The 19708-nt window shown below is 45.7% G+C and overlaps 3 protein-coding genes and 1 long non-coding RNA gene across 16 annotated transcripts in view; 1 reads left to right on the plus strand and 3 right to left on the minus strand.

Annotated features, from left to right (window-relative positions):
- Nucleotides 1–399: 399 nt before the first annotated feature.
- LOC145652956 (uncharacterized) lies at nucleotides 400–6589 on the minus strand. The gene is made up of 5 exons (XM_081704782.1): nucleotides 6503–6589; nucleotides 5404–5535; nucleotides 5209–5298; nucleotides 1034–1207; nucleotides 400–680 (listed from the first exon to the last, which is right to left on the minus strand). Exons 2-5 carry the CDS (start codon nucleotides 5448–5450, stop codon nucleotides 527–529), a joined length of 465 nt encoding a protein of 154 aa, XP_081560908.1. The 5' UTR covers nucleotides 5451–5535; nucleotides 6503–6589; the 3' UTR covers nucleotides 400–526.
- A 3068-nt stretch (nucleotides 6590–9657) lies between these two features.
- mcoln3b (mucolipin TRP cation channel 3b) lies at nucleotides 9658–16190 on the minus strand. 2 transcript variants are annotated; one of them, XM_027030669.3, is made up of 14 exons: nucleotides 16051–16190; nucleotides 14651–14889; nucleotides 14271–14438; nucleotides 13566–13719; nucleotides 12923–13001; nucleotides 12744–12840; nucleotides 12310–12409; nucleotides 12055–12167; nucleotides 11591–11740; nucleotides 11175–11276; nucleotides 10893–11015; nucleotides 10554–10760; nucleotides 10129–10259; nucleotides 9658–9871 (listed from the first exon to the last, which is right to left on the minus strand). In XM_027030669.3, exons 2-14 carry the CDS (start codon nucleotides 14885–14887, stop codon nucleotides 9844–9846), a joined length of 1689 nt encoding a protein of 562 aa, XP_026886470.3. In that variant the 5' UTR covers nucleotides 14888–14889; nucleotides 16051–16190; the 3' UTR covers nucleotides 9658–9843. The 2 variants fall into 2 exon arrangements, with proteins under 2 accessions (XP_026886470.3, XP_026886472.3); XM_027030671.3 differs by lacking the exon at nucleotides 16051–16190 and adding an exon at nucleotides 15878–15995.
- A 79-nt stretch (nucleotides 16191–16269) lies between these two features.
- dnai3 (dynein axonemal intermediate chain 3) overlaps nucleotides 16270–19708 on the plus strand; it is a 20611-nt gene continuing 17172 nt past the window's right edge. For 6 of the 12 annotated variants that reach the window (XM_081704390.1, XM_081704392.1, XM_081704396.1 and 3 more), the window contains exons 1-6: nucleotides 16278–16409; nucleotides 16826–16870; nucleotides 16963–17013; nucleotides 18475–18668; nucleotides 19459–19563; nucleotides 19641–19708. The exon at nucleotides 19641–19708 is cut by the window's right edge and continues 79 nt beyond it. In XM_081704390.1, coding sequence (XP_081560516.1) covers nucleotides 16828–16870; nucleotides 16963–17013; nucleotides 18475–18668; nucleotides 19459–19563; nucleotides 19641–19708 — 461 coding nt within the window. In that variant the 5' untranslated portion in view covers nucleotides 16278–16409; nucleotides 16826–16827. Of the gene's footprint in view, nucleotides 16410–16822; nucleotides 16871–16962; nucleotides 17014–18427; nucleotides 18669–19458; nucleotides 19564–19640 lie in introns of all 12 variants that reach the window. The other 6 variants (XM_081704393.1, XM_081704395.1, XM_081704394.1 and 3 more) reach the window with 5 other exon arrangements.
- Nucleotides 19557–19708, minus strand: part of LOC118240626 (uncharacterized) — a 13187-nt gene continuing 13035 nt past the window's right edge. The window contains exon 5 of the long non-coding RNA XR_004775533.2: nucleotides 19557–19708. This exon is cut by the window's right edge and continues 114 nt beyond it. This is a non-coding gene — a long non-coding RNA (uncharacterized LOC118240626).

Raw genomic sequence — 19708 nt, forward strand, 5'->3', positions numbered from 1 at the left:
CCCAGAAAATCTAAAATCTACATCAATCTTGGACTGTAGAGGAGAATCTGGAATGGTACTGAGGATAATACTGAATGATAGAGAAGATAATATTCTCAGACCTGTGACTGACCTAGATCTGCAGTTAGTAATATCAAATGTACAGTTCAGTCTAATTTGAGTTTTGGATTATTTATATAGAGTGAAGGAAACAGGCAGCTAACAGTGAGGGGCTTATCCAAGTGGGAGGGGTTTCTCCAAGGGCAACAGGCCACCTTCTCCTTTCAACCTTGTGTCTTAACATAACATGTACACCAGAAATGCTAAGCTAACGAGGCCTAAACGCTAACTGGCAATCAACAAATGGTGTTCACAAGCTGGTGGCCGTTAGTGTTTATTTATTATTTACAACCTCTCACATATTATTCATTTATCATTTGAAACATTTTTAGTTGGATGACAGCAGCCAGAGTCAGAGTGCTGCTTAAAACAGCACTGCCAGACAGGAACCATCCTACACTGAATGTAACATCATTCACAGAACTCTTCAGACAAGCATCCTCATGTCATCTTTAGTGATGACATCATCCCAGAGCAAAATCCCACTTGAGGAGTTCAGTTCTTTGAGATTTGAGACATTTGAGCTGAGAGCAAAAGCCAGAGTCGAGCAGCTTTTCTCTGAGAGTCCACAGCCACAGAGTCTGTAGGAGAGATACCACATTAAATAAACTACCGATTCAAATACACAAACTACACAGTTGAATAAAATGTATGTCACCATAAATCCAAAGCATCAAGTCATTAGTTCAACAGCACCCCCAGTGCAGCACTACTAAACTATCTGAGGAAACATTTCCTACAATGCGACAGGATGTTTGACTAATAACTGTATCCTTCCAACAGAAACAAAGTTAGAAATTCTTCCTTCTAAGGGAGGTGATGGATTCGAGCCCTGAGGCATGGTTGTGCTTATAATAAGAGAAAGAGAGAGAGATGGTGAGATTTACATGAATGCTGTATTTGTATATGTGTTTATGAGCAGGTGATGCTCTACCTCAGTCTCTCCAGTTTGAAGTGTACATCCTCCAGTCCATCAGACAGCAGCTTCACTCCTTTATCCTGCAGGTTACTTGTACTAAGGTCCAGCTCAGTCAGATTTGAGGAACCTGAGCTGAGAGCTGAGGCCAGAATTGCACAACTCATCTTGGTGAGGTTACAACCACTCAGGCTGTGAAATAATCATTCATTTATTTAGCACATTAACAAGGAAAAAATGAATGTCTCAAGTTACAGACCACTTTATGACTACTTTACAAATGGTTCCATGTGTATAAATGTGTTTTTAGCTTTAATACATTTCCAACACAATAAATAAGTGTATTTACTGCATTTCAGTGTTTTACAACAATTCCATGTTTCATTATGTCCAAAAAGGTTAAAGCCACTTCAGATTGAGTGCATGGTTAAATTTACATCCATGGTTATTTGGTTAAAGTTATATCTACTGCTGTTGGTTCTTCATGGTGCTCATTTTTATTACATTAAGAGAAAAGGGCACCTTTTCTGTGGTTAGGAACACACTACAGCACATAAGGCTCTAATAAAAAATTTTTTTTTTTAAAGTGTAATAAAATGTTAGAACATTCTATGGTACATACGCAAAGTGGTGTTAATAGCCAAATATGATGATTTCTGTGATTTGTGTATTTTAATGGACATTCAAATGGATATTTATTACTTTGATATTTACAGTGTGGCCCGAGTGCCGCAGGGCGCGGAACAGAACACACAGACTCCCTCGACAGTGACAGACGTTTATTAACAAACAAAAAATACAACGATGGTACTCACACTTAACATAAATGGTGAACATTAACAATGGAAACAAGAACAAGGGCAAACATGAACAATGACCTGCACGCACCAGCCTGGGTTTAAATACACAGACATAATGAGATTAAAACCAGGTGCAGGAGTGGTTACAAACACGAAAAACAAGCAAGACCCTCCCACTGCAAGCAGCAGGCCAAATCATGTGACTCGTTCCGTGACATAAGAAAACACAGATTAACACAAATGAACACATACTACACACCTACACATATTGTATCACACTTATGACTCATTCAGAGGCAGGAATGCCACATTTTGCAAATTATGTCATTACCATCCAGTTTATAATTCAGCATTTGTCTGTGTCCCGAAGCACATTAATCGAGGTAAACAGGACAGAACATTTTTACTTGATCTCTACTTACTTTGCTTTTCTGGATGCTTTGACCACTGGCAGCATTCTCTGCAAACATTCTTCAGATGGGTCATATTTACTCAGACTGAACTCTTCCAGCTCCACCTCTGAGGTCAACAGTACAAACACTACAGCGGACCACTGAGCAGGAGACAGGCTGGGTCCAGTCAGGTGTCTTGAGGTGGACGATGTGGACAGACGGTTCTTGCCTTTTCTGCACAAGTACGTTTGGACTTCCTTCAACAGCGAATGGTCATTCAGTTCATTCAGACAGTGAAACATTAATGGATTTCTCGGGAGAAGGATTCACCCTAATCATCTTCTTGATGTACTTGATTATTTCATCTTTATTAGAACTGCTTCCTGTCTGTGGCAGCAGACTATGTAAGGGAGTCTGATTGGACTCCAGTGAGAGACCCATAAGGAAGCGGAGGAACATGTCCAGGTGACCACTCTCACTCTCTAAAGCCTTGCGCACCGCACTCTTGAGAAGGTCAGGCATTGCTGGCTTGCTGACAGAACTAACAAACCCAGGAACCTTTTTCTCAAACCCTTTTACAAAGATGAGAAACACAAATAAGGCAGCCAAAAACTCGAACACTCAGATGCACAAAGCTGAACACCTTCCCCAGGTGCAATCCAAACTCCTTCTTGAAGATTTGGGTACACACTCCTGAGTACACTAACAAATCTCTGGCATCAATGCCACACTCACTCATGTCTTCCTCATAGAAGATTAGGTTGCCTTTTTCCAGCTGTTGAAAAGCCAGTTTTCACGAAATCCAGAAGGTCCAGGAGACTGGGGTTTTCTCCTTTATCAAATTCAGCTCCCTGAAAGGAAGTGTAAATATGAAGTGGACATCCTGATTTGCTCTTCCTTCAGCCTAGTCCAGAATAAACTTCTGCACAGAGACCAGTTCCTGCCACTCCTTAAGTCAGCACAGTTCTGATGGCTTTGTCATGTCCTGGTAAGGGTCTAAAGAGGTCGTTGCATTTGAAGGGTGTCTCCTGTGTTGCTGGTCTCCTGGATGCTGTCTCAATCTGTCTCACCTCATGTTCATTACTGAATTCTCCACTCCCTCCCTCTGTGATGTAGAGCTCCGTGTAGATCTCACTGAGAAGAGTTGAGCTTCCATAACTTGAAATTCCTTCCTTGATGATTTGACAGTTTTTCTTTAGTTTGGATTTAAGCTTTTGTTGATATAAATGGACCATTTCTGAGAAATACAGAAACACCATCATAATTTTGGTTTGATGGGGATTTTTACACGAGACTTGTACCCAAACAAACAATAAATCAATTATTTTACAGTGATCAACAAGTTTTAGGATTACCATGCTCCTTACTCTGTACAATGTCTTTCCCTTTGAGGTAAACTCTGTTAGTAGTTAGCTGCCATTAGCCAGAGTTCTTACTTATCTGTAGAGTCGTAGCCAGTTGCGACAGGTTCATGCCTCTTAACACGTGAAGTGTGATCTTTAGCGCCCCCTCTCTGCCATTCTCTTCCTGTCTGAACATGTCGGGTACTCTGGACTCAATATCTGCTTGAATTGTTTCAGTTCTTTTTTCACCAGACAGATCACTTTATATTCAAGCTCCTTGGAAGTCGTTAAAAACAAACAAACAGTTCTTTAATGGCTGTTAAAGTGTTAAACAGAAACAGCCTTTCACATAAAATCAATTAAATGTGGCATTACTGTAATAAAACACACACAAGCACACACACACACCTCAAATATAGACTCAAATTGTCTGTTGGTGGCAATCATTGGTCTCTTATCCTGGGTGCTGTCAACAAATGCATCAGCTTTAGCCTAAGGTCTTAAGGGGTGGTGTTCATAACCTCAAAACACACAACATAAAATGCATCTGACAGCTTAGATATGACACATTAAAACATGGAAGGACTGATTTCTGGACACATGCACTTTCTGATACTAGAACTCTGAGTTTGTGGGTCAGTTCATCTGAGCATCAGCAAATTGCAGGACACATGACTCAATCTGATTCACAAGATGCATTTTTCTGACATTCCCAATGCAATTAACCGCAGCACCAACTGGAATAGTTTTAAATATTTATACCGATTCTGGGCCCAGTGGGATTTAGATTAAAACCAATTCAATGACATGAACCTAAAAGCAGCACCAAACAGTGTGCCTATAATTAAAATCATTATTAAGATTTTTTTTTTACTGTGCAGTCTTGGAGAGTTTGGTTTAATAGGGTCTCATCTGCTCTAAATTTTCAAGCCTATTCCTGTGCATTTATTTTTTTTTTAATCAGCACTGGAATCTCGCCTTGAGAATCCGACCGGAGGAATCATGGAGCGTGAACTCTTCATGGATATGCAGCTGGGTTCAGGAGAGACTAATCTCCTGTTGCAACTCAGACTAACAAACACAAGGTATGGTACATTAAATTATAGAGCGCATTTCATACCCAGACCAATTCAGTGAGCTTTACAAATAAAAGACAGCAAAATGTACTGTTATTTAAAAACACACACACACACACACACACACACACACACACACACACCTTAAGGCTGAGGTAAACAGTTTGTTTAATAAAACTTGGTCTAAACTGTCTTTACATCCTAAAGGGATGATCTGAGAAGGACAAATATCTGGTTGGCAGTTCTGAGGTCTGGCATCATTATGATATGTCAGGGAACATTCACAAAATTAATGAATCTCACCAGAGTTAGCCAATTTCCATCTGCAATAAGTATACATTTTTGCACCATTTAGCAGTATTAACCAGTCACCATTTGGCAGTATTTGTCAATTATTTTGCATGTGCAGGCAGAACACGGAAGGGTAAGCTAAGCACCAAGTATGCAAGTCTTTGGAGGGAGGGGCTTGGGAGAAAGGTGTGTCTGTAGGTCAGGGACTACACCTTCCATGGCTAAATGTGGTGAAAGTTGAGATGTTCAAAAAAAAAAAAAAAAACTTCTGAATTCAGCTTGAATTTTTACCTCAGGACATAAGCAGAAGCTTCCGCACTGTGTAGACTGCACATAGACACACTCCTGGACAGGGGGACTGATCTCTTATTCCGAATCAGGCTATAAAACAAATATAAACTCAATGAGGCCTTTAATAGCTAAACTGAGGTTTTTCATTAAATCTTGTTATTTCCTCTGTGTAAAGTTTCTCTGAATCGCATTTACTTCAGATCAGGAGAGGGCCCCTCTCTTGGGGTAAATGGAGGCTCCATGGATTCTGTGGTGCTGGGGATGTGGTTACGATTGTGGTTACATACGGGCCCAGGCTAGTAGCATCACCACTTTCGAGTACGTAGACTGCAAGAAAGGGCAAGTTTATTAAACGCTGAAACTGCAAAACACACAGAAAGGAATTCACAAAAACATACAGCCATACCAATATATTTGAATGTGAAAATAGATTTTAATAATATGTGAATTATGGTTATATGACTGGAATAATTAAAAACTGCATGTGTGTGTACAGAAACTTTGTATATGCATTTATTCATCTGTGGATGCCTGTAGATCATTAACAAAATTTCAAAAATAATTTTGTTTAAATATAACCTGGCCCGTAAGAGATCTGTGTGATTCATTTTAGTGCAACTAAACATTTTGATGTATTTTAGTAGTCCAATCTACTGTCCCCTTGTTTGTAGTCTTAGTAAATGTAGTAACTGTAAGAATTGTAATCTTCCCTTACACTCTTACAGCCTTAGAAACCAGGACAAACCAGTTTACATTGGGAGAAATGAAACTTGGGCCCATGGGGGGCTGGGAGGGACTATTGTGTGATGAGAATTTATACCATTTGAGGAAAGAAAAATACAGTAGATTTCTTTTTGTGTTTAATATTCGTTTCTAATATTTTTGTACATATTTGTTAATATGGGTCCAAGCTACTGTTCCTGGACATGTCCTGTCTTGTAGCATGACTGGGTTGCACTGTAAAAAACATGCATTACTTCCTAGACTGGAAAATGCGTGGTGTGTGTCAGTGCTGAAGGCCAAAAGAAGACAGTGCTGTTTTTTCCATCATGGTTTTAACTCCAGGAAGGGTGAAACATCACATTCTGCTGTACTCTTTCACTTCGCTGTACTGTGCATGACGACTTGCGATAGCAATCAGTTCCTTCATACTGCATACAAGTCAACAATGTCAGTTTTTTGTTTTTTGGCCTTTTTTTTTATTCACTAGACAATTTTGATAAAACATGATAAAATATCTGTTCAGAGAATTTCTCAGGACAGAAACTTTACAACAACAAAAAAATAGACTTACTGTTGTCCCGCAAACTCCATCACCGTTGTCACTATCATGATCGCGAAATGTGCTCCAATCTCAGCGTCGCTCTGACTGGAACAGGTTTGTCCTAATGAGATGTTTTTCTAAGCCACCAGGAGGCGGGGACGCCAGGTTGAAAACAGTAGCAAGTTTGTTTGTTTTTTAAAGTTACAATTCTGGGCTTTCACAAGATGAGAGTCAAAGGGGACCTTAACATGTATGTGTAGCAAACATACATACACCAAGTGATTAATATTTCACCAAACTATGATCAAATAGTTTAAAATTGACAATATAATATTATAGTCATATATTATATGTAAAAATGAAATATAAGCCTATATTTTGGAGTCACATTACCATTTGGACTTTAATCGATATTGCGTCTTCTCCATCAGGACCAAAAACCACCCAAGTGCACCCTTTTGTGGTCAGTGTCTGTATGTACAGCTTTCAACTGTGCAATTCTCAGCAGTGTTGAGAAGCTCCCCTTCACGGTGCATGCCTGAGCGTAGACGAGTCCTGTTGAACAGTAACATACAGTCCCTCCACTGGGCAGTGTCCGCAGGGACAGACCTGGGTCCTGGACCAACATCCCATGTGTTGCTGGTGAAAATGAAGACACGTTTATCGTGAAACCCTGGTACTGGTCTTGAGCAGTACTAAATAAAGCCCGTGTTAGTGTGGATCTAGCGCGGTACAGGTTCTCAGCTGCAGAACATTCTAGAAGAACATTCCACCCCTCGTCTGGATGACAAACGTCTCTAGGATTAGAGATAACATGCAGTCACCTTGACGTACCATGATTAACGCAGAGAGAAAACGGACACGACGCACCGGCCTTGGACCGCCACACGACAGCGTCCCGTAAGCCAAGCAACTCACTGCGGAGATGCGCGTCTTTCTGCTGAAGGAGACTTGCACATCAGCCGGCGAATCTTTCACGTTATCTACATTCAGAATGTGTGGAAATCCTACAGCGCCGTCTCTCCCTCTGTAACACGTACAACAAATATTCTACAACTTCTTTTGAACTAGACACAGTCGTTCTGACTCGCGGCAAACTGATTTTTTTAGATATGTAATGAACCACTGTCTTTTATTTCTGCATGTTTGAGCTCTCTTACCGGTCGATCCGTCACGAAATCCGGACTGTCGTTGAGTTTAGTGCACTCGCCGTCACCTCCGGTACCGATCAAGATAATGAAAACGCCACAAACCCCACTCCCCGATTGTGACTTTTGCCTTGTACTCCATTATACCGCCAAACACCTCTCGGTTACCGACTTCTTAACGGTAAGAGACGGGTTAGTTGAGGCGGGTGCAGGTGCTTGGCGGATGGTTAGCACCGTCATTAATTTTTATAGCCACTACAGGGCAGACAATTCAGCTGCGCAGGTCTCGTGTCATGAGGCGCTCCTTTCCTAGAAGGTTAAGTATGATAACCAACAAGTGCATAAAATATTTAGTTGCAGAATCACAGAGCAAACTGGTAATTTTTCTGTTTACGTTTACGGCATTTAGTAGATGCTCTGGCTAAGAGCAACTTACAAAAGTGCTTTGTCATTTCCTCATAGAATACATCCTAGTACAGTACAGTAGGTTAGAGACCAAGATACCAATGAACTATAATACTGTAGAAATACAGGGATCACTGCTGATGCCTAGAAGTGTGGAACACACATAAGCTCTATAACAGATACGTTTCATACACAAGCGCGCTTCCAGATCATTCAGTTGAAAAATTTAGGTACAGATTTACCTTTGCACAAAATTAAATGCACTATGGCCAAAAGAATGGGGATATCTGACCACCATAGTCACGAACGTCTTGGACGTTCATTCCAAAGCCCTGAGCTACCAGGCCACCCACCATTTGCGGCTACAGCGGCCTCCACTCTTCTGAGTTCTGAGTTTGGCTTGTGGCTGGGGGAGGCTATGGTCATGCCCTCACAAGAACATTTGCGAGGTCAGGCTCTGGATGTGGACGAGAAGATCTGGCTCACAAGCCACATTCCCAAAGGTGGTCAGCAGGGCGTGAGGTCAAGGCTGCGTGCAGGGCCCCTGAAACTCCGCCCACTTGTCACTCATGGCTTTATGGACTTGGTAGTGTGGTCACAAAAGTGGAAGTATATAATTGAATAGTGCAACATTAACAAATCACCCTTTGCTGAAACTACAGGGCCCCAAACCATAACCCATCGTCCACCACACGTTCCTGTTGACACGGTGCATCTTACTAGGCATCACCATTGTAGATTTTCAAATGTTTTTGGACCAGGCCTATATTTGACTGTGCATTTGTGTGTTATATTTAAGTGAAGTTTTGGTTGTGATGTACCTTCGTAACAGCTCACTTCCAACAGAGATAAAAGACGCAGGTTTTAAACGGCTCTGTGCTGAAAGAACAGTAAAGACCCGAAATGAGCAGTGCAATAAAACAATCCCGGGTTAGGCGGCGGATCAATGGTGCTACAGAGTTGTCAGATGCTGTACTTGGAGGGGGGGAAAAAAAAAAAAAAATTCTGGGTGAAATGACTTTCAATCCATGTGTTAGCGTTAAGTGTTCAGGGACCAAGTCCACCTGCAGTAGCAAAGCAAAAATACATTTCATAATTTGTGAAACATTTCTACTGATGTTCCAGTAGCTAATGTTTTAGACAGTTAGCCACAGCTTGTGACTGTCAGCTGCAGTTTCCAAAACATACAGCGACAGTGACGACACTCTGGGCAGAGCGGGTCTTCTCCTGAGCAGAAGGTTCTGCCGGAACTCACAGTTCCCTCGAAAGAGCAAACAGAAGACGGCAACACGCCCGAGGGGGTCGGTGAAATCCCTCCGGCCGATGGCGGAGGTCAGGGTGGGAATGCTCACGGAGGGCTGCAGGGTCACTTAGGCTCCTGGGCATCACGTGGTCACAGCAGAGAAGAGCCACCAAACACCACTGACACTGCAGGACAAGCTCTGAGGTGACCGTGGATCAAAAGGAGGGGGATCCATTAGCACTACAAGCCAGGAACTGACTGACCCAGCCCAGGTGAGGGTGTCTGAGGACCCACAACACCCCAGGAACCTGAAGCTCAGCACTGATGTGCTCAAGTTGCACCACTTGGTTTTAAGAACTATGAAAGATTAAAAGTACTGATGTCACAAGTTTTATTTTTTGAGAATACAATAATAAACAACAAAAAAAGATAAATTATTACAATGAAACTTCCAAAAGTCATATCCTTTCTGTCTTGTCATTCATTACATATTTAGAAATTATACATGTAACTAGCATAAAATTACAATAATCCCTACATTATAATGGTAGTGGAGTCCCAGAGTATGTTGGAGTTCAGTGCTTCTCATGCAAGCAGTTCAGCCTGAAACAGATACAGAGCCACTTGGACAACGAGAAAGCGCATGGCAGAGGAACAGTGTACTCCAGCTTCAGAGATGTCTGCTGTTCACTATAGGCAAGAGACGCCTTCGAGACACCTTTAATGAGAACGATGGCACCGTACTGCAGCATCAGCTGCACGTACCCTGAGCCCTCGGAGTTAGACACTTGTATCTGAAGTTGGAGATGCATCACCATCTAAAGTTTGTCGTTTGAGGATCACAGAAGACCAAAGCTCACCTTCTCCCACAGCAGACGAGACAAGGAGACGAGCCGTCGTCCACGCGGTAGCAGCCAGAGTTGGGGTGGTCCTTGCACTCGGAGACGAAGGCGTGCAGCTCTGACGCGGGCTCGGTGTCCACCTGCTGCTGCTGTAACGGCACCAACATCTCAGTGCCAAGCACGTCCGCTACCCCCCCACCACACACACGCACGCCTCCACTGCCACAGAACCTGTAGCAATACTCTACGCAACACTTTACAAGAAAACTCCAAACCATCACCGTCCCATCTCTTACAGGAAGACAAAGCACTCCCAGGCTGGGCCTTTAGCAGCACTGTTTGGAAACGCATCGTAACGTTACCATAGTTACCCCACACACTCGTATACGTGACGCAAACGTGACGGAGGGCGCCGCTCGGAGCAACGCGGCGGCGGACATCACCTTGATGGTCTCGTAGGTGTCGGTGATCAAGGTGATGAAGAGGCTGAGGACCATGTAGATGAAGAGGGAGACGAAGGTGTAGAGGTAGACGCGGCCGAAGAGCCACACCAGGTAGCTCTTCTGCTGCATGGTCTTAAAGGTGGTGAACATGTCATCACCGTTGATCAGCGAGAAGAGGCACTCGCACACAGTGTTCAGAGAACGGAACTGAGAGAGAGATTGCAAACTGTGTTAATTGTGTTAAAAGTGGTAGAGCTTAAATCTGACCACTGCGTGGGTATGCTTTCTGATTGGGTCGCTGAGGTGACGTGTGGGGCAAGAGGCGGGGCTAGGCCTTGCCTTCTCATGATAGGGCCCCAGAACGATCCAGCCACAGAAGCAGTAGCCCAGGTAGATCATAGCCGCACAGCAACAGAACCGCATCACGTTGGGGAAGGCTGCCCTCAGGGTGATGATCAAGATCTACACACACACACACACACACACACACACACACTAGCATCCTGCTCAGCGTGACCACATGTTCTCCACATACTCTCCCTGGCTCGGATGCCTTCACCAGAACCAACTGAGGAAACTAATCCCAGGTCAGTTATTCTGGCACTACAAGACGAGGCTCACGTTGTACTTCTTGAAGTATCCCATGTAGCGCAGCACGCCGATCCAGACGAGCATGGTGCCAGTGCCCAGGAGAATGCTGCAAACGTCATAACTCGTCACCACCTAGGAGAGGGCGGAGCCACAGGAAAACGCTGAACAAACCAACCATCGCCTGCGACTCACACGCTTCCTTTTACAACACGATGCTCCCATACGGAGCACAGACCATGGCAATCAGTCAGTTTGTTTTAAATAAAGTATATACACGTTTTAATCCACTTGGTCTAAAACAAATCCTCAATCTCTCATCAATTCTCTCCTTCGATTCCGTTTTCCTGAGACTTCTGTATAAAGATGGAGTGTTAGCGACATTCCCTCTACAACGAGACTCCGAGCAGTCGGTCCGGTTCTGCGCGGGAAGAGATGGCAGAACCAACCTTGAGCTGGATCGCAATTTTGAGCACCGAGCCGGTGATGGTCAGGACGTCACTGACGACGATGAGGATGTACCAGCCGTTAATAAACTCCATCCGATCGGACCAGGACACGCGCTTGCCAAAATGGTTCTTGAAGAAGGTCGTGTAGTCCTGCATGGAACCAAAGTACACACATACATGTGTTTAAAAACAAACAAATAAAAACTGTTTGACTACTTCCTTTTGATAAGCTTAACTATTCATTTAATAATTAAAAATAATTCATTTTTTGTTAAAGCCTCCATGTTCTCATTACCACCATAATTGCCATAGTCTAAAAGTCAGTAGTGTGTCTGGCTTGAGTTCTGGCCAACAGCTGCATGAGGCAGTGTGTCCAGGTGGTCCTAAAGCTCATGGCCCTTCTTGATCAGCTAAAGGCACACCGATGTGACCTGCTGGCAGAGAGACAGGACAGAGACACTCACAAACTGCAGCTGAACTCCGGTTGCCACTGAGCGTGTGCAGAGCACCAGCGACGCCAGGCACGTCAGAATGATGACGGTGTCAAACAGCACCGTGTAGTAGATGTTCTTGGGTGCTGTGGACACAAGGGAACGAAGGAGGGGTCGGGCCAAGTGATTTCAGGGTGAAAAAGCCCGGTCACCCCGATCCCAGGAGCAGGGTTTGGACTTCTGGACGTGCGGCCTGTAAAGCGTGGAATTATGGGAGAGGGCACTCACAGGCGCCCGTGACCTTCCAGTCCCTGCACTCGTTGATGTCCACGTCGTTGTCCAGATCCACTCGGATACGACCGCTGTGCGCCCGGTTGTCGAACGTGATCTGTGCTCGGAACACACCCGTGGATCCAAACAAAGTTAGCAAAAAGGATGAGCGTTTGAGGAGTTCGTGTACGGCTGTGCTACCGCGCAGGCTAAAGCCAATCACCCACGCAGACAGGAAACGTGGGCTAAAACAGGGCAGGACGCGCATTTATAGTTCTTGAAAACTTTAGCAGTAAAAAGAGTCATTTTTTGCTCCACTCATGAGCTGGCAAACATGAGAGGAAGTACACAACAGAAAGGGTGACAGAGGACAAGAGACACTGTTGAGGTCTTATTATAGACTGTGGTGCCATGTGACACAGTGGAAAAGGTTAAGGGTTCATGTGACATACAGTGATGCTGAAGTCATAACAGTCAGGCAGCTCGTGGTGCTGTACAGTCTGCAGGTTGATGGCCTTCAGAGTGAAGTACACATTCACCTCCAGCAACCTGATACACACACACACACAATCAATGGCTTCAGTGACGTCTGTAGAAAGCTCTTTAGAGCAGAATTAACACGCTCGTTTACCGTTTGAACTGCAGGGTGAAGTTGGACAGGTTCACGTCTGGTACGGACACAGGCTGTAATGGGTAGATCTCCAGGCACTCTGCCAGCAAACCAGGAAAGCGAGGGCTCAAGAGAAGCACTACACTGAAGCGATAAGACACAGATCAGGGTGGCCGTGCAGGGACTAGACGCCGGCCAGCACAAACACAGCCGGCGCCACGGGGAAGTGACCCCTCTGAAGTGACCTGACCAGGACGTAAAACCCGGCAGCTGTGATGTGGGCCAACCGAAGTTCTGAAAGGGACAGAATCAGTCGAACAACGGGAGATTTCAGGAAAGGAGGCTCTGCTGTGGGCATGCAGAACTCGGGACGTGCGGGACTGCTGATGCGCTCTTCGTCTTGGAAAGGCAGTTTGTATCGATTTATTTCAAACGTATGGCGTGTTAGTACTGGGAAAAGGCTTCACCTCAGAAATAACTCCTCGCCACCGTAAACTAAAACGTTATTTCACTACTTTGCTACAATCAACGGCAGCATTCCGGAGACGTTAAGAGCCTGGAAACCTGGCTTTCCCTGCAACTGTGGGGATCTACATTCTGACCCGTCTGGAGATTGACAGGCACGTTTCACAGGGCTCTGTGTGAAGGGTCGCGGTGCCTGTACCTTTTTCCACCTGGGCGTCGATCTCAAAGGTCTCGTTGGCCGGCGAGATGCTGCCGTTGTGGTAGAACTGCTGGCAGACGAGCAGGGGCGTGTAGAAGTGGCCGTCCTTCTCGTAGGCATGGTTCCCCACCGTTAGGTTTCGGAGACAAAGAAACTACCGGCAGGAGAGCAACATTGGCAGTCACAAGCTGACAGTCCCACTCTCTGACTAAACAACAGTCCCAGCGGAAACTTTCTAGTCAAGACTTTACCCAGAAGGTAAACAAAGCCAATTTCAATTTCAGTGCACCTGAAAGAACCTTCACATCAACTTGTACATCAATTTAAACTGGAGAAAAATGTATTTTGTTATTTTAAAAGTACACCAACGTGTGCAGGTTTCTTCATGAACTCGCACGCTAAAACTTCAGATGGCGTTTCAGTGAGAATCCCTTCGTCCCAAACTACGCACCGTCTGTGATTCTCCGCCACATGCCGTAGCAAACCAGTCTGACGGTGCCTAGTCCCATGTCATCCCGTGTCGACGTCATGTGAAAACTAAATCAATCAAAATGATACCGACTCCACGGGCACGTTAAACGAAACGGAGCGGATGTGAGTCAGAGGTCGCAGCGTTCACGACAGGTGGCCGCGAGTCCGCAAACGCTATCTATAGGAGAACCACCCGTATATCGGATCTATAGGCGGGAGGAACAGGAGGCCCACCTGTTTCACGACGTGGGAGAGGTGGGTGTACACCTCGGCCTGCGTGTACACAGCGTAGTCGCCGGGATCGTGGCTGGCGTAGTCCTTCAGGAACAGGTGCTTAAACGCCATCAGGTTCTCCTCTTTGAACGCCACTACCATCTGATTACTGAGGCCAAACGACACCAGCTAAAGAGAGGGAGGGATACGGGATGAAAGGAAAGAAAAGGAACGCCACTGCTCGCGTAGACACGGAAGTGCTGACTACAGCTAATGATGGCCTGTACATCTTAAAATTGGGCTTGCTTGACTTCATCTAATTAGCAGAAAGTTTTAGTAACCGTTTTCAGATCTGGGACACGCGGACGCTCCGCGCGGACGGCAAGGCAGCCGGCACACACCTGGGCGGTGATGACGGCGATCTTGATGATCTGGAGCATCAGTTTCCAGGGCTTGCGGCCTCGGGCGTGGTACTTCTCGCACGGGTTCATGAAGAAGTACTTCAGCCTCCGCCGGAAGGCCTCCACCTCCTGCTGCTCCTGCCGCTCCTGCCGGGCCAGCGACTCTACCCACATGCTGCCGCTGCCGCCGCCAGACAGGTCGCTGAAGGCCAGGTAGGCCGCGCCAGAGTCGTCCATGACTGGAAACCATAGAAAGCGACACCACACACACGGGGCACGTCATCGGTGAGTCTCCCCACTGAGCATCAGCTAGCTCAGATACCCGGGCGCGTGGGCGGCAGTATACCACGTTGACGTACCGAAATTGGCACGATGGACACGTTGCTGGCCGTTCGCTCAAAGACTTGGCTAACAGCAGTGAAATGAGATGTGTTTGTATTATTCATAATATGTAGGATCAGGCACGGGGCTTATTTGTTATTAAATACTGTCCAGTAAATGATATGGACTACTGTAGATGAATGCTCATCGTGTTGCTCCTCTCCTCCGCTTTGACGTCACGTTAAGAAGTGTCCCAAGAAGAAGCAACGTGAGGGTTTCCACCCATGTGAACTAAAGTGCAGCGTGTTCCTGATTGTGCGCAAATACAGGACAGTTATGCGGCATCTCACGACTTTCCGCTTCCTGGAAACTCTGCGTAGGCAAACGAGACGCGTGATTCTCAGCGCATCATCGTGCAGTCCCCAGACGTGAGGGTCTTGTTCACCACAGCACCAGGGAACAAACACAATCGTGAGTACGGATAAGTGGTATTCAGAGACGGACAGCATGCCAACAACCATGTCCGCCTCGCCCGTGACTTCAGGCCACTTGAACAATGAGTTCTCCATACCTGAGCTGATCTGTTGGTACAGAGTTAAACGGTAAAGCACACCGGTCTGCTCACAGTGAACGGTGTCGGTGCAACGTCCCATAAACTTTATTATAGCTGCAACCTGTCATATGATCCATACGGAATTTTCACGTCACATGACCCGCCGACCAGTTACACCAGTTGGATTTACACCTGAGAGTCAGCTCGCTTTAATAGTATTTTTTTTTTTTATTAAATTTGAAAAAAAAAAAAACGCACGGATATTAATAAAATAACTAGAATTACAGCGAGGAAACCGCGAACGCTGCGTAACCGTAACGGTGGACGGGTGGGAAAGAGTCGTCCCTCCTCACCTGCGCTCCGGCCCGAGTAGTGGTGGATAACGAACTGCACCTCGCGATCATCCACCCAGTCGAAGTCCTCCATGTCCGGAAGGAAACGCGCTCTAGACTCGGACAGGTAGAAGAGCGGCTGCCCTGCGCCGAGCGGGGCGCCAGGTGCCGATGCCAGCAGACGCGCCACTCACCTGCAGACAATTGGGTGGGATTGGTGATCAGTGGGGGCGGGCTGTGCCTTCACCGAGCGGGAGTCGTCCTCACTTCACCTTCACATTTAACTCCGTTTCATCTGTGCACATCGCTGGAGATGGTTGGAATCGAACAAAACCTCAGTGAAGCGAGAATATGAAGCAACGAAAGGGCTGCGGAAAGCTGAACTCAGCAACTGTCGCAACAGGTGAGGGGCGGGGCTAAAAACACTGCGTCTGCTTGGCATCGCTGTCAATCAGACTAAGCCCCGCCTTTGTAACTACTAGCAACCAATTTGAAGCCGGAAAACATCAAGTTCGTGAGCAGCTATCGTCGACTCTGATCAATTCATGTACCAGTAAGTAATGTTAATAATGGTATTTATTGGAATTGGCCGATGTTGCTAGCTGGAAACATTGGGACTTATCAGTTAATTAACTAATAAACTACTAATTTTGCCATCTGGCTAGTTAGCGTTAGCTATCTTAGACCAGAAGAAAGCACTGTCTTGTAATTTGCAACAAGAATATCAGACAGCTTTTAAACTCGTTTGTCAAAATTTACACACGTTTCTCTTACAACTAAAACTAAATGAACGTTAGTAATGTGGCCGCAATACTCCTTTACCACACGAGGTGGCGGAGTGCACCCATGTTTACCCCAAAGATTCGCGAGCCAAAACAAACTTAGTTAATGTTTGAATTTGTATTACATTATAAAAATCAAGTATTTTCCATCAGCAGGTGTAAATGTATCTAATTTCTGTGTTAGCAGACATGAGTGCAAAAAAACCCAAGGGCAGCATGAACAAAGGGAAAGGTAAGAGTGTATAATATATGCTTGCTTTAACCACACACACGTAGTGTTTTGGAGCATTATAGGTCTACTCATTAAATATGTTTGTTTTTCAGATAAAAAGGAGGCGTTCCCTTCACGAGAGGAGGGGAGTTCTGTAGGAACAGGTAAAATACTTTGGCGCAGTTTTTAATCGCTGCTCTCCTCTGCTTGGCGTGTCTCACAAATTTGGAAACAAAACACAATAACTCATATGATTGATGTGCTAGAAGTCTGCTAGAACAACACACAACAATTAGTTTCGTCTGAGATTACGGTCCCATTGGGATCACTAAGTAAGAGAAAAGCACATATACAGTTTGGGACTCCTGAGTCACAGCCAGTAAGGCTTTATTTCACCCAACTATTCACCTCCTACCCCGGCCGAGAGCCCTGTATCGTGTGCTGGGAGTCCCGTGAACAGTGTGAGTCTCCGGGGTTCGGTGAGCACTGACGAAGCCCCCCACCGTCTTTCAGGAAGACGCTCAACTCGCGGCAGATTCGCGTCCAGCACCGGCATTTGCAAAACCGTTAATGGCGGAAACGGTAGCAGCTCGGTGACGACGTGACAAATTACACGTGCACGTGGGACGCGTGCTCAAGCAGCCTTAAAGGATCGTGTCCAAAACAAAAACAACATCCAGAGCAAAAACGAAAGTCACTTTGTTCTTTGTACTATCCATGTTTGAACGATGTAGAACAATGTGAGATGAAAATGAGAATGCATAAAGAACAGGCGCGAAAGGAGGTTAGGAGCGCCAGCACTGAACACTGGCGGTGTTTGTGAGGAGCTGCTTTGTGAGATTAATGCTTGCACAGTACCCTTCAGGGGTGTAAAAACCTGTAATGTCATGGGCAAAGTGAACCTAACACACTCACTCCCCAGGTGTGCCTCTTAATATGATCCACGGTATCGTGTTGCAGATCTGCTGGACCTGTGGCTGACGGACTTTCTCAGGAGAGCTTTGTTGACGCCTCTCCATTTTTTGTAGCCCCGCCCCCTCCTCATACTTTGGTCATCCGCTCCTTTTATGGCACCACAAACGCCCTTACTAGTCTTTACGTCACCCGCGCTTTGATGAGTGTAATGTGATCGCGGGGAATGTATAAAGGTGGATATCAGAGCTCGGATGTATAGGACTTACGCTGGTCCTTTCAGCAACAGCTGAAATATTGAACAATACTGATTGTTTAAAGGTACATTTATTTGGCGTACACTGTTGTGCGCTTGGTGTATTTAGTTGAATTATAAAAGATCGACCAATTGATTTTTTTTTTTTTTTTTTTTGTGCTTCTGCTTGTCTATGGTCATCTTAGCTGTAGTGTGCTTGTATCAGAATCGAATGTGGGATTTGGACTACATTTCCCACAGTGCCTTGGGTAGCCTTCATGCATGGCAGGTAGGAGGTGAAGTAGATGATGGGAAGGGCATACTGAGGGGCTCTGGATGTCGATTCCAGTGGGGAGAGTGAAAGTGAACGATTTTCATTTGAACTAGAAATGCACCTGGTCCTGCTTTTCTGTCCCACCTGCCTGTCACAGGTCACCCTGACTACATCTTCCCCCTGGTCTTAACATCCGCCACGCAGGAGCTGTTCTGCTGCCGTGCCGACGTGGACGTGACTGGGGACGAGCCCCACAAGCTGCTGAGGAAAGAGGACATCCTCCGGGACATGAAGAACAGAGCGGCCGTGTCCGACTTCAGTCCACTCAAGCAGGCCGTGCTGGTGAGGCCGCGTCACTATCGACGCGCTCTCTCCCCAGTCAAACGCTCTCTCCCCCGGTAACACACACGCTCTCTCCCCCGGTAACACACACGCTCTCTCCCCCGGTAACACACACGCTCTCTCCCCCGGTAACACACACGCTCTCCCCCGGTAACACACGCTCTCCCCCCACTTTGTTAGTCTTGGTTCCTCTTAAGGTTTCCTGCTCAGGGTGTTTTTCCTCAACTCTGTCACCTTTGGCTTGCTCTAGCGGGGCTTGGACCCAGACCTGAAAAGCTGCTTTGTAATAATTACAGCTGTTGAAAAAGCGCCATATAAATCAAGTTTGCTTCGCTTTGCTCTTTCTACTGTAACACTCAACTCAGTTAAGCTCAGGCTAGATTTATTGTCATGACTGTACCAGGTATAATTTTGCCAAAACCAAATCATTTGGAACCAAATATATCAATTGCCAAGGTAATTAAAGTAATAAATACATTCAAAATAAATAGATTAATAGGAAAGAAGTGACAATACGTTATAATAAACTACTTAAAGCAAGACGACAGTAATAAAACAAACACCAAATCTGTTAGCGGAATAAAGATTATTATTATTATTCAGTGAGAGGTGTAGTGGGTGTAGTGTAGCAGGCATTACTCGGTCTCTCTCAGACAGAGACATTTCGCTACATAGTTTGCAAGCGAGAAGTGCTGTGCTCCCTTCTCTGAGGATCATTAGTAGGAGAATTTCGCTCTCCACTGTAACACGTGCGCCCTCGTCCTTATGGCTTACGGCCGTATTGAGAAATGGGCGTGGCGTTCTGCGGGACTGCCCCGATGGTGAGGTGTCTCTGGCGTTCTGCAGGACTACCCCGAGGAGGAGTTGCTGCTGGTGTTTGATCAGGATTTCACCTACGGCCAGAGCTTCTACCTGGTGCTCACGGCGGGAGCAAAGGAGGACATCCTCAGGGTGAGGAGGGGCCGGGCCGCCACGTTCAGTAAGAAACATTCACAGAGCCGTCACAAAGCATCTGCTCGTATCTTCAGCCCCCGCCAGGCGTGGAGGAGGAGGAGGAGGAGGAGGAAGGAGATGAGTTGTTAGAGGTACAGAAGAC

This window comes from Electrophorus electricus, chromosome 21, assembly GCF_041902795.1.
Source record: "Electrophorus electricus isolate QZ-2024a chromosome 21, ASM4190279v1, whole genome shotgun sequence".
Lineage (NCBI taxonomy): Eukaryota > Metazoa > Chordata > Actinopteri > Gymnotiformes > Gymnotidae > Electrophorus > Electrophorus electricus.